Source organism: Podarcis filfolensis (assembly GCF_964270895.1).
Source record: "Podarcis filfolensis genome assembly, chromosome: 15".
In the NCBI taxonomy this organism is placed as follows: Eukaryota; Metazoa; Chordata; class Lepidosauria; order Squamata; family Lacertidae; genus Podarcis; species Podarcis filfolensis.
This window is the reverse complement of record NC_139618.1, coordinates 6,956,145-6,970,483: the sequence shown is the minus strand read 5'-3', so window position 1 is coordinate 6,970,483 and position 14,339 is coordinate 6,956,145. Positions and strand designations below refer to the sequence as shown.

The window sequence follows — 14,339 nt, the reverse complement described above, 5'->3', positions numbered from 1 at the left end:
TCAGGGATGATGGGAATTGTAGTCTCAAAACATCTGGAGGGCCGAGGTTGAGGAAGCCTGCTCTAAGATCTCAGACTAGGAACCTGGAATCTTTTGCATGCAAAACAGATGTCCTACTGCTGAGCTGAGACCCTTCTCACAGTGGTGGTTTTACCTGATGCCCTAAAACCTTGGCTCTCTTTCAACCTCCTTTTCTCGGGTGGCGCTGTGGGTTAAACCACAGAGCCTAGGGCTTGCAGATTGGAAGGTCGGCGGTTCGAATCCCCACGACAGGGTGAGCTCCCATTGCTCGGTCCCAGCTCCTGCCAACCTAGCAGTTCGAAAGCACGTCAAAGTGCAAGTAGATAAATAGGTACCACCCCGGCAGGAAGGTAAACGGCATTTCCATGCGCTGCTCTGGTTCGCCAGAAGCGGCTTAGTCATGCTGGCCACATGACCCGGAAGCTGTACGCCGGCTCCCTTGGCCAATAAAGCAAGATGAGTGCCGCAACCCCAGAGTGGTCCGCGACTGGACCTAATGGTTGGGGTCCCTTTACCTTTACAGTGGTACCTCTGGACGCGAACGGGATCCATTCTGGAGCCCCATTCGCATCCTGAAGCAAACGCAACCCGCGTCTGCACATCTGTGCGTGTGCGGGTCGTGATTCGCCGCTTCCGTGCATGCGTGCGACGTCATTTTGAGCGTCTGCACAAGTGGCGAAACCCAGAAGTAACGTGCTCCGTTACTTCTGGGTCGCCGCGGTGCATAACCTAAAAACGCTCAACCTGAAGCACATTTAACCTGTAGTTCTAGGTGTTGCAATGGAGAAAGGATTAAAACCTGACTGCCCTGCCTTCATCTAAGTTCAGTATTTGCTATCCCACTGAAGGCGTTTGTTGCAGCGGAAACTCTAATCTTATCTGAGCATTGAACCAGACATTTAAATCTCCACCCACTAGTCCCTTTGCAGGGCTGGCCAATCACTGCTTTTGCAAAGGGGCACTCTTGACTGCCTTGATTTCCATCCAAATGACTTGCAAGGCACACATTGCACATGCTTTCTGGATTGTGATGCAAGATGGCACATGTACACAGGCTTTAGCATCCCTAGTTGACCCTGATAGGTTGGCACTTCCCTGCAAAGGAGGATTTAACTCAGGAGTGGGGGAGATGTGCCCCTCCAGTTGTTTTTGGACTAACAGAGCCTTCCCTCAGCCTGTTGCCCTGTGCTGGCTCATGAGAATTGTACTCCAAAAGAGACAGAGGGCGCCATGTTGGGGAAGGCTGGCTTTCCAGAGCATCTTGTGAGTTTCTCCTTGTCGTGTGACTCTAGGATGGGTGGTTTGCTCTGAGCCAAGGGAGGGAAAAGATTAAAAGTACTTCAGTGGGTGGGTGCAGGGAGGCAAGATACTTTGTTGCAGTTCTTAAAGTCAATAATATGGGTGTTGTGATATTGGCTACGTCACAGTGTGTTGTAATCCCCGTTAGCCTGTGCAATCCTTTAGTTGGGATGTGGGGTTGAACAGGTTGGATGTGTGCCTTGATATTTCACTCACTGATTAAAAAACCCACACATGATTAAATAGAGGGCTGAGGGATTTGCGTTGGTCTTGCTCAGTTTGTCCAAAATATTTCCAGCTTTGGAGGACAACCCACATAGGGCAGCCATCAGCATGGTAATAAAATAATCCTAAAGCGTCACAATCTGCTGTATGGAGTTTCTCTTTTGTGCATCATACCTGCTTGAAGGGATGTGAAGACTGGGCCGTGCCTGTAGGCTTATTTCTATTTATGACATCTTGTATACCGCCCTTATACCTGCAGGTCTCAGGACGGTTACAGCATAAAACCATCATATAAAAACACAAAATACATAGTAAAAATAAAAACAAAAACAACCCGATACTCCCCCCCTCCAACACATTTTTAAAGGGATGTCAATCAGATAAAAGCCTGGTTAAAGAAGAACATTTTTGCCTGGCACCTAAAGGTGTACAGTGGTACCTCGGGTTACAGACGCTTCAGGTTACAGACGCTTCAGGTTCAGACTCCGCTAACCCAGAAATAGGGTTAAGAACTTTGCTTCAGGATGAGAACAGAAAACGTGCAGCGGCAGCAGCGGGAGGCCCCATTAGCTAAAGTGGTACCTCAGGTTAAGAACAGTTTCAGGTTAAGAATGGACCTCCGGAACGAATTAAGTTCTTAACCAGAGGTACCACTGTATAACGAAGGTGCCAGCTGAACCTCCCTTGGGAGAGTATTCCACCAATGGGGAGCTACTGCCGAAAAGGCACGTTCTTGTGTTGGCACCCTCTGGACCTCTCATGGAGGAGGCACACGAAGAAGGGCCTCAGAAGATGATGATATATTGCAGTTTGAGACACAGTCCACATCCGTGCTATACAATTAAAGCAATACGCTACTACTTTAGTACAGTGGTACCTTGGGTTAAGTACTTAATTCGTTCCGGAGGTCCTTTCTTAACCTGAAACTGTTCTTAACCGAAGCACCACTTTAGCTAATGGGGCCTCCAGCTGCCGCCGCACAATTTCTGTTCTCATCCTGAAGCAAAGTTCTTAACCTGAGGTATTATTTCTGGGTTAGCGGAGTCTGTAACCTGAAGCGTATGTAACCTGAGGTACCACTGTATCATCATTACATCATGGCTTCCACCAAAGAATCATGGGAACTGTAAATTTTTAAGGGTCTTGAAATCTGTGAGGAGACCCCTGTTCCCCTCACAGAGCTACTGTTCTACTTGTAGCAGAACATCTTTGCAGCCATGGAGATTAGAAGCTTTCTTGCATTTATTAATTTATTTATTTATTTATTTGGTAAGTTGAGATTCTTGGGCAGTTGAATTCTTTGCTCAGTATTACACTCTGTGATCTCATAGAATCCTGGGGGTGGGGACATGCCAGAGGTAAAAGCGGGCACAGTAAAAATTACCTTTCTACCCCCCCCCCCACTTACACCCCACTCTCTATAAATCATCCAGTTCAAAGACCCATCCCAGCTAGGCAAAAACACTCTGGGTGCCAAGCAGGGCCACTGAAGGGTGTGATCTGGGGAAAACCCCAAGGGCCAGATAGAGAGGTGCCGAGGGCCTGAGGTTCTCTCACTCTTGGCTTAAGCATTCTAAACTTGATCTCTTCATAGGACTGTGGAAGCAAGTCTTGGGAAAGACCTTGGCTGGGAGCCCAGCTTAGGGCTTTAGCAGAGCAGGTGACCCAGAGTTGGATCAGGAGGCCTTTCTGGGTGTGGGTTTGTGTCTCGCAATGGCTGACAAGTGGGCGGAGTATGGCTGCAACATGTGTAGGATGGAGGCTCTGCTGGCACGGCTGGGCCACAGACACATGTCGGTGCTTGTTGCAGCTCTTGGCTCATCTGTGGATTTGCACTCGTACAGTTGTGAAAAGGAAGTGTTACTACCTTGATGAGGAGGAGTGAGGCTCCTTAAATTTTTGTATGTTCCTTTGCTCCAGGGAGCTGCTTACTCATTGCCACCACCTTTCCTCCCAGCAGCTCGCTATTGTTCATTACTATTAATAACTTTAATCAATATCAATTATTATTACCACCGTTAATAATTATAATTATTAATATAATTAATAATAATTATAATTAATAATATAATTAATAATAAATAATTAATTGCCTTCCACACACATCTTGAGGTGATGTATAAAATACAGACAAAAATGGTAAAAGTGTAGCTAGGGATAACACAGAAGCATATTACAGTGGTATCTCGGGTTAAGAACTTAATTCGTTCCAGAGGTCTGTTCTTAACCTGAAACTGTTCTTAACCTGAGACACCACTTTAGCTAATGGGGCCCCCTGCTGCCGCTGCGCCACTGCTGCACGATTTCTGTTCTCATCCTGAAGCAAAAGCAAAGTTCTTAACCCGAGGTAATATTTCTGGGTTAGCGGAGTCTGTAACCTGAAGCGTATGTAACCTGAAGCGTATGTAACCTGAGGTACCACTGTAATTCAAAAGCAATGCCCAGTACATACCTGTGGCAGACATCCATTCATCCAGCTGGGAAAGCTTTTTGGAAGAAAAAACAACATCTTTGGTTTGTTGTGGAAAGTTTAGCTAGTGGGTGCCAGCCACATCCCAAAAGAGATGCTGTTCCGCAGAACAGGGGCCACCACGCAGAAAGCCCTTCTCTGAGCTGCTGCTCCATGATTCTTCCATTTCGCATCTTATCCTCGCAGCAGTCCTGTGAGTCAGCTGCTGCTAGGAAGCCCACAAGGCACATCATTGCCACTTGTGATCCAGGTCTTTCCCCATTACCTGGTACTGAATCATTTTAACCAGCGATGCCAGAGTTCACACCTGAGAATCTTCTTGTGCAAAGCAAGTGCTGCAGCACTGAGTTGTGTTCCCTCCCCTTATAATAATAATAATAATAATCTTTATTTATACCCCGCCCTCCCCAGCCAGAGCCAGGCTCAGGGCGGCCGATACCAGTAAAATTAGAATAAAAACATAATAGACAAAAAAAACCCCAATTTAAAATACAGGTTAAAATGCAATTTAAAATGCAGCCTTATTTTAAAAGTAGCCCATTGATCAAAACCATAAGGGAAGGGAAACATAAGGGTCAGACTGAGTCCAAAGCAAAGGCCAGGCAGAATATATCGGATCCAGATCAGTCTATTTTTGCCCACCTGGCCCAGTTTTGCTCTCCTCCGAATCACAGCAACTCTCCAGTGTTTTAGGCAGAGGACTTCCACAGTCTGACCTGCAAATGGTGGGGATTGAACCTGAGACCTTTTGTCTGCAAAGCAGATGCCCTCCCTCCAAGCTGTCAATTCCTATGGAGACATTTGTGATCTTGCCTAATTATTGCAGTTGCTTTTTGTTTTGGCAAAGGCTCTTGATTTCACCGTGCATTCCTGTTCTTCCAGACTGACTTCCCGCTGCTTCTAATTTTCCTGCCTCTCTCTGTGTGTCTCTTCCTTTTCAGTTCCTTCTGGCAGTGGATAACGAACCAAATAACAAGGATCACAAGAGGTCAGCGCCTGCTTTTATTTGCTGCTGTTACTTGGATAGGGAAGCTTTTTAATATGTAATGTTTTTATATCTTTTGGAAGTCGCTAAGAGTGGCTGGGGCAACCCAGTCAAATGTGCGGGGTACAAATAAGAAAATTATTATTGTTATTATTTTTTAATTATGGATGCACTTTGTCAGGACTGTGTTGTACAACCCTGGTTTTTAAAAAAACCAAGATGACCAAAATTCTGTACCTAGGACATCACAAATTCTGTAATTTGTGTGTGTGTGTGTGTGTGTGTGTGTATTTAACCATAGAATTGTAGAGTTGAAGGGATCCTGAGGATCACCTAGTCCAACCCCCTGCAATTTAAGGAATCTCAACTAAATCATTCATGACAGATGGCCCTCCAACCTCTGCTTTAAAATCTCCAATGAAGAAGATTCCATCAGCTCCCAAAAGAGTCCATTCCACTGTCAAACAACTCTTCCCATCAAAGAGCTCTTCCTGATGTTTAGTCTGAATCTCCTTTCTTTGAACTTGAATCCATTGGTTTGAGTCCTAGCCTCTGGAGCAGGAGAAAGCAACCTTGATCCCTCTTCCATGTATATAAAGAGGACTTCCACAAGTTGTATAGATCAGGCAGGTTTTTTAATTTTTATTTTGCAGAATCTGTGTAACAGTCGAATTGTTGTGTAATGTATTCTGGAATGGCGCTTCTGTATTGACTTGGTTTGACTTTATTTAAGTATATAAATGAAGGAGTAGAAACCCTGGACACAACACCAGCAAGACAGGCAAGCTTTGTGGAACTCTTAATATCAAAATGACTGGATATTTGAGTCCAGTGAGAGAGTATCTGTAAAACTCTCTGCTGTGTCAATGGAATGCTCTGAAAAGGAACAGAGCAATTAGACAATGGTAGTTTTATATTTTCTGTCATTAACATGACTTTATCATAACTTGTGGAGGCGCTGTCCTTAGTTTATGAATGGTTACCTGTTAAAAGCCGAACAAAATTATAATTCCTGCAAAATGACTGAATAAACATATGTGTAATGATTCGTATATATTGCAGAATTCCACTTTTGTAGGGGCAGCTGGGGAATTGTGGGGGGAGATACAGTTCCAAGTGCTGCTAGAATAAGTGGCTGATGGTTAGCTTATTCTTAATCAAAGCATTTGAAGGTTGTAGTTTATGTGACCAATTAGAAGCAACCTGTAGAGCATCCTTTTAAAGGCTCTCCCAGTTTTTGCCATGGCTGGTGTTGAGCTAAATCTGCAAAAAGCTCAGATTGTTTTTCTTCCCCCTTCCCTCTTAGTGGTGCAAGCCTACTTTGGAGGCACGATGGGCGATCCCTTGCCGGAGGACAAGCCTCTGGAGCTGAGTGTGCACTCTCGCTTCATCATTGGCTCCGTGTCGGAGGATAACTCTGAGGATGAGACGAGCTCCTTGGTGAAAATCGACTTGTTGGAGGACAAAGAGCAGTCCTTGTCTCCCGTCTCCGTCAGCTCAGACTCCCTTTCTGACCTCGGTCCTTCCAGTGTCCAAGACAGCTTGCCTAATCATATGAGGTACACAAAGCATTCAAACCTTTCTCTTTTCACACTCTTCTGTCTTACGGCAATTGTTAATCCTTAAAGGAGGGATGGAGAGCTGGTCATCTGCCAGATAATGTACGGTAATATTACAATTTATTGTTCCTAGGTTTACCGTACTTTTCTGTGTATAAGACTAGGTTTTTTTACTCTAAAATAATGTTAAAAAACAGGGGTCGTCTTATACATGGGGTCATAAATTTGAGTCCCCCAAAATAGGGGTTGTGTTATAGATGGGGTCGAGTTATACATGGAAAAATATGATATATTGTATCTTTGGACTTATGGTAAGAGAATCTCTTTTTTTTGGTAGTAAACAACTCGTAAGTCAAATTAATAATTCTTAGAGCCTTATTTGACTGAGGCCTAGGTGACGACTCCCTCTCTTTTGGCTTATAGGAATATACCATATTTTTCGCCCTATAGGACACACTTTTTCCCCTCCAAAAATGAAGCGGAAATCTGTGTGCGTCCTGTGGGGCAAATGCAGGCTTTCGCTGAAGCTTGGAGAGCGAGAGGGGTCGGTGCGCACCGACCCCTCTCGCTTTCCAGGCTTTAGGAAGCTATCCGCAAGCCTGGGGAGCCCGCGGGAGTTCCCGCAGGGCTCCCTAGGCTGCGGGTAGCAGCCTGCTCCCCGGAGCGCAGGGCGCGCTGAAGCCGCGGCTGGGGGGGGGGAAATAATTTTTTCCCCTTTATTCGCCCCCCCAAAAAACTAGGTGCGTCCTATAGGGCGAAAAATATGGTATGTATTTCACTTGTGGCATTGCTTTTGACCCCACCCCCCATTGCTGCCATGGATGATTTTATGTGCTGCTCTGGTGTTTTACTCTGTTTCCACCTAAGAACTCAAGAAGAGCCTGGCTGCTCGATCAGGCTAATGGCCCATTTTGCCCAGCATCTTTTAGCCAACCAGATTCCCGGAAGCAAGGCCTGATCTTTTGCAGCAGCCCATCCACTCTCGGGCTTCTCGGTGTCATCTTTCTGATCTTCTCCAAGGTGGAGAGCTGGTTCTGCTGAGTGGCAGAAAGTCATGAGGGGGAGCCAAGAGCTACTTGCAACGCGTGGCTTTGGCATGCCCAAAGCGTGGAACGGAAAGCACATTTTTTTTGTTCGCAGTCAGGATATCAGGATACAGCCTTGAACACCTCTTTCTCAATTTGTTTGCTTTTGGCTTTTAGTGGTGGCAAAGCCCTCTCCCCTTAGTGCAGTCCGGCTTAGCTCATGCCCTGCCAAGCCAAACACAGCCACCCATCCCATCCACTGCCAGGCATTTCTCAGCCCTTTAGGTGTTGCAATTTCAGGTAACCTGGGCAAGGTTTCCCCTTAACCCCCTTCTCGTAATTTTCCATAGCGTTGATAGAGCTTGTCTTTCCCCACTCCCTTTTTTTGACAGTGTTATATCCTCTGTATCGGAGCCCCTAATGTTGCCCTTCAGGCCTCTCTGTCTGGCCCTTGGGATTCCTCACAGCCACACCCTTTACTAGACCTGCTTTGCACACTCTTGAGTGTTTTTGCCTGTCTGAAATGTGTCCTTGGAACTCTTGCTTGCCTGGATGGAGGACTGTGAGGGCTGCAGGTGTGTGTCGAAAGTGGTCCACAAACTTCGCTGACTTTTCCCTCTGGTCCCGCTCCCTGCTGGCATGTGGCCCTTGGGAAATTTCCTGAAAGGGAATGGGGCCCTTGGGCTGAAGAAAGCTTCACAACTCTGATCTCTATGCAAGGCCAGCTTTCCCCAACCCTCTGCTCTCCAGGTGTTTTGGAACAAGGCAACAGCCCTGGAACATTTGAAAAGTTTCAGCAAGAAGTTATGGGACATGCAGTGATATGTCTGCCGGGAAACATTTGCAGTTGCAAACAGTATTTAAGGCAAGATCGCATTTAGCCACCCTGATACCATCACGAGCACAAATCATAATGAATACACAACCAAAAGGGTGTTTGGAGGGTCCCATCGTTTTCCTAAGCACTTGTTTCCTAGGCACTTCCGTAGGAGAGGGCTGGTATTTCTTAATTTTCTCTTTTTGCTCCAGGGTTGGTATTTTTAAATGTGCAGATGCTCTTTCGATTTGCAGGATGCTGAAGTTGGCATGACATCCTTTGCTTAGATGGGGAAAATGCAAAACCTGGACCGAAGGGTGGTGTGTTGTTGTTGTTTGAAAACGTCTTCTATGTGGCAGAATCCTGTTGTTGGCTTCTGTGTGGCGCATCCTGTGGTTGGCATTGCAAATAAGCTAGGCAGTGCACTGCTGAGTTCTATAAAAAATTGCTACATCATTGAGAGCATCCAGCATCATGCCATCGTGCTGAGATTGACGGGGGCTCCTCTCTGTGATGTGTGTCAGGTATGTCTCTAGAATAGACAGCCTTCCCGGGCCATTTAGAGATCAGAAAGGGATGAGAGGTGCTTACGGCTTGCATCTCCTTGTGATCCTTGTGTAGCTGTGTGTTTTGCAGTTTCTGAATCTTGCATGTGGCCAATAGGCACTGAGGCCCTTTGGTTTTCCTGCCCAACATTTTCTTCAGCGCATGCTCTGGGTATGTTGATGGGGCGTTGTTTGTTGTCATTGTTGTTGTTGTTGTTATTTTATTTTGTAACTGGTGTCTTACTGTGCTGTTTCCCTAGGAAGGGTGCCAGCAGCTGAACTGTATTTGTCCTTAAGACACCACAACTGATTTAAAATGCATCTACAGAGCAGATGGGAGAGGTTCCGGCATCTTCAGGTGGGGCTGGAAATGTTCCTTGCCTGAAAACCAGGAAAGCCGTTGCCTGTCAGTTCAGACCAGGGGTCAGCAAACTTTTTATCAGGGGGCCGGTCCACTGTCCCTCAGACCATGTGGGGGGCTGGACTATATTTGGGGGGGGGGGAAATGAACGAATTCCTATGCCCCACAAATAACCCAGAGATGCATTTTAAATAAAAGCATACATTCTACTCATGTAAAAACCCCAGGCAGGCCCCACAAATAACCCAGAGATGTATTTTAAATAAAAGGACCATTCTACTCATGTAAAAACACACTTATTCCCAGACCATCTGCGGGCCAGATTTAGAAGGTGATTGGGCCAGATTCGGCCCCTGGGCCTTAGTTTGCCTACCCATGGTTTAGACGAAGCTGAGCTAAATGGACTAGTGAGTCTGACTCATTGTATGATAGCTGCTTCTGTGCCTAGTTCTGATTTGGAGAAGGGCATATTGAGGGTGGACTCTGGTCTAGAACCCTGGAGCGTCGCTACCAGTTAGTGTAGTATTGAGTTAGATGAACAATTAGTCTGATTCTGTATCAGGCTGCTTGCTATGTTCCTATGGCCCCTTGTTTCAGGAGAAGGGCCCAGAATTAGTCCTGGATCAGGCAGTGGGTGATGGGAGGGAATCCTTTGCCTGAGACCCTGAAGGACTGCTGCCAGCCAGAGTAGGTAGCTTTATAAAGCAGCTTCTTAGGCTCACAACCAGAAAGGGGAAACAGAATAAAAATCCTCAGAGAGGGAGAGAGGAAGGAATGAACACTAATAATATAAATACAGGCAGAAACCATTTTACGTGGGGGTTCAGTTCCTGGCCCCCACTAGTGACAGCATAAGCCCACCCACCCCGCCTTGTTACCCCCCTCCGCTGTTCTGCCTTCTTCTGGGTTCAAAACGTGTCAATGACCACATGTCAGCTGGGCATTTGGAAAATATTTGCCACCTGTACGAATTCTTCCTAAGATGGTTTGCACAAAGGCCGTACTGCAGTGGCAGAACATCTCCTTTGCATGCAGAAGGCCCTAGGTTCAATCCCTAGTATATCTCTAGTTAATTGGTGCAGGGTAATCCCAAGCTTGGTGGCACTGTGGGTTAAACCACAGAGCCTAGGACTTGCCGATCATAAGTTTGGCGGTTCGGGTGAGCTCCCGTTGCTTGGTCCCTGCTCCTGCCAACCTAGCAGTTCGAAAGCACGTCAAAGTGCAAGTAGATAAATAGGTACCGCTCCGGCAGGAAGGTAAATGGTGTTTCCGTGCGCTGCTCTGGTTCGCCAGAAGTGGCTTAGTCATGCTGGCCACAAGATCTGGAAGCTGTACGCCGGCTCCCTTGGCCAATAAAGCGAGATGAGCGCCGCAACCCCAGAGTCCGTCACAACTGGACCTAATGGTCAGGGGTCCCTTTACCTTTACCTTTAATCCCAGGTGGGACGCGGGTGGCGCTGTGGGTAAAACCTCAGTGCCTAGGACTTGCTGATTGTAAGGTCGGCGGTTCGAATCCCTGCGGCAGGGTGAGCTCCCGTCGTTCGGTCCCAGCTCCTGCCCACCTAGCAGTTCGAAAACACCCCTAAGTGCAAGTAGATAAATAGGTACCGCTTTATAGCGGGAAGGTAAACGGCGTTTCCGTGTGCGGCGCTGGTGCTGGCTCGCCAGTTGCAGCTTCGTCACGCTGGCCACGTGACCCGGAAGTGTCTTCGGACGGTGCCGGCTCCCGGCCTCTTGAGCGAGATGAGCGCACAACCCTAGAGTCGGTCACGACTGGTCCGTACGGGCAGGGGTACCTTAATCCCAGGCTTTCAGGCAGAGGCCACTCTCAGCCCTACCTGCAGATGCCAGGGATTGACCCTGGCGCTTTCTGCTTGTTATAGCAATGGCATATTACATATTCTTATTAATATTATTAATTCTTTCAGCACCTTTTGAAGATGCCCAGCTTTATGGTGGCAGGTTTTCTTTGTTTTGTACGGGCTGCCAGAGCTTAAAGTGGGTCCTTCCAATCCATTAAAGTTTCTGCTGCAATGAATCTTCTTTTGTCTTCCCCGGAGACTCTTTTTGTGCCCATTACCAGGTTATGAAGGAGGGTTTTGAAGAGCGCTATGCAATCCTTTCTCCTGGAGGAGTCTCCAGGTCTTGCCATGGTCACAGCGCTTGTCCAGCCTCTCTGCCCGTCCCTGCATAAGCCCCATTACATAACCTTGAGATCTTTTCCCTCTCTCCCCTCCTCCAGTCCCTAATCAGCTGTTTCTCTCTCTCTCTTTCCCTGGCAAATCAGTGAATGCTCTCCCCTGTATACACAATGCCCACCGCTGGGAAGGAGCGTGGATGAGCTGTGCATGTAGAGGAAAAAGCAGAAGGACAAAGGTTAAAAATGCGAAGCAGCCAGTAAAATGCAGCTTTGCTCAATTCTTTTTTTTTTTAAAGGAGGGTGATGCAGGGAGGGATCTTTCTGAAAAAGCTGCAGCTTCAGAGGAAGGAGGGTAGCCTTCTCTGTCAGAGTGCCGTCCGGTTCAAGATCCAAACCAGGGAACCCCTTTTGCTAAAAAATAATAATAATAATTCCTGAGCCAGCATGGAAGAAGCAGCCGACGACAGTCAGGCAATGAGATATCATATGCTTCAAAGGTGGGTGGTGGAGGTGGAGGGAGGATGATAATTCTACTTTGAAGGGGTTTAAAAAAAATTTTTTTTAATTACTCACACTTTGGAGGGGTGTTGTTTATTAACCTTCATTTAGAGAGGTGATTTGTGGTGGGTGGTGGTGTGGTGGTGTGGTGGTGGTGGGGTTTCAGTCAGTTGTGAACTGGTATAAATCAGCTTAATTTTTAATTATAAGGTTTTTCTTTGGGTGAGCGTTGTTGGTTTTGGGGGGGGCGGGGAGAAATTGACATCTTTTGCCTGAAGGAAGCTGAGATTTGACACTGCAGGCAGCAAATTGCTCAGAGAAGCTATTTTTTATTTTAAAAAAGGAGGAGACAGACAGGGTTTAGATTTTTGCAGGACTTTTTGATTTGGCGTCCAAGAAACCAATTCAGCAGTTTTTTGTTTTGGATTTTTATGCTCTGCAGGGAGATATATCTGCCCACCATGCTTTGAAAGAAAGGGCTGGCTGGCATTCCTGAATGCCTTTTGATTTGACACTGAGGCTGAGACCCTACATGTTCTTACAAATTGGCAGGACTTACTTCTGCGTAAACAGATTCCCAGACTTCCCTAGGAAGAGGGATTGGTTGTTACGCCACTCTGAGAATCATATCTCCATGAGGGGGATAGGGGTCTCCTAACAGCTTTCAGCACCCTTAACAAACTATAGTTCCTAGGATTCCTTGGGGGAGGCTGTGACTTTTAAAGTGATATTATCATACTTTAAATGTATAGCACAGAAAGGGCCTACAACTCCCATCACCCATGATCGCTGGCTAAATTGACTAGGGATGAAGGGAGTTGGTTGGTTGAGGCAATATTTCAAGGACCACCTGTCCCCATATGAACCAGCCCTGACCTGTGATTATCATCTGAGGCCCTTCTTCGTGTGTTTCCTCCACAAGAGGCCCAGAGGGTGGCCTTTTCTGCAGTGGCTCCCCTTATGTGGAATACTCTCTCCAGGGAGGCTCACCTGACACTTTAGGCGCCTTTAGGCGCTGGACGAAAATGTACCTCTATAACCTGATTGAACAATCTATGGCCTTTTAAATGTGTTGGGGGGGGTTGGCTCTTTTTTTTGGTTATGTATTTTGTGTTCTCATTTTGTATTTTTATTCTATAAACTGCCCTGTGATCTTCAGACAAATCAAATAAATAAATAAATAAATAAATTGAAGAACGCTGGTGTGCACTGCATTGAACTATATGGACCAATGATCTAACTTGGCTTAAGGTAGGGCTGCCATATTTCAGACAGTGAAAATCTGGACAGAATAATAGTTGAGGTTTTTTTTGGGAGGGGGAGCGAAGTTGTTTTGGGGCAAAATCACAAAAATGCCGTTTTCAAGCTATTTTTATGGGGAAACGGCAAAAACGGCACTGCCGACATCCTCGAAATGTTGAGGACTGCTTGAGGTTTCTGGTTCCTTGTAGAATTGAAGCAAGCAAGCGGTGGTGCCCTTTGGGATTGGTGGGGCGGCAGGCAGGGAGGCCAACAGTAGGTGGAGCCAGAGCCCATAGCAAGCAGAGCCGCTCCAAGATTGGTTGTATGTTTGAAGGCAGACTGCAGTGTTGGGCCGAAAGCAAACTGGGGGTTGGTGGGGCAGTTCCCCATGTGCGATGCTGGACGAGCCTCCATTGGAAGTTAAGTCTAGCAGCTCTTACACCACTCTCTTCCTTTCTTCCTCTCAGGCCAAGTATGTCTGGCCTCCACCTCATGAAGCAAGGCCGGGATAGAAAGAAGGTGGACGTGCAGAGGGATTTCACCGTTGCATCACCCGCAGAGTTCGTCACTCGCTTTGGGGGGAACAAAGTCATTGAGAAGGTGAGTTGCAGTTTTCTCTCTCTAAAAATAAGAAAAGTTGACTTCTCAAAAACTAGGAATCCAGAGGCATGCAACCCAATGTGGTCGGGTGTTTGCTGGAGGTTTAGGCAAGTTCTTGGAGGACAAGGCTTCCACGGCTGAAGGCAGTGTGGCTCTGAATGCCAATTGCTGGGAATTGTGGATGGGAAGAGGTGTTGTGGCACTTGGGACCTGCTTCCTGTAGGTGTCTGTTTGGCCACTGTGAGATGCTGGACTTGATGGGTGTTGGGCCTGATGCAGCAGGGCTCTTCTTATGTTCTTACGCAAGTGCCCAAACCATGTATGAATTTATCTGGGGCCCTGATAAAGCTGAGTGGGGGCCTGATAAGCTAAGTGGGTGAGACCGTGGAAAATGGAGGGCTCAAATTGTGTATGAACAGGGGCACGCCACAAGTCCCACATGCAAAATCCTGCCCACTCCTTCCCTGGGTTGAGCAGGGAAAGTCTCAAGACCTTGTTTGCCTGTGTTCTCTTGAGGCTGGCAAGTGTACATTGGAAAGCCTCTGTTAGATA

At 46.9% G+C, this 14,339-nt stretch overlaps 1 protein-coding gene across 10 annotated transcripts in view; it reads left to right on the top strand.

Annotated features, from left to right (window-relative positions):
* The window catches only part of ACACA (acetyl-CoA carboxylase alpha), a 198,692-nt gene that overhangs the window by 16,135 nt on the left and 168,218 nt on the right, over positions 1-14,339 (top strand). For 5 of the 10 annotated variants that reach the window (XM_083587362.1, XM_083587367.1, XM_083587365.1 and 2 more), the window contains 3 exons: positions 4,957-5,003; positions 6,307-6,559; positions 13,655-13,787. In XM_083587362.1, coding sequence (XP_083443488.1) covers positions 4,957-5,003; positions 6,307-6,559; positions 13,655-13,787 — 433 coding nt within the window. Of the gene's footprint in view, positions 1-4,956; positions 5,004-6,306; positions 6,560-11,676; positions 11,945-13,654; positions 13,788-14,339 lie in introns of those variants that run through there. The other 5 variants (XM_083587363.1, XM_083587371.1, XM_083587370.1 and 2 more) reach the window with 2 other exon arrangements.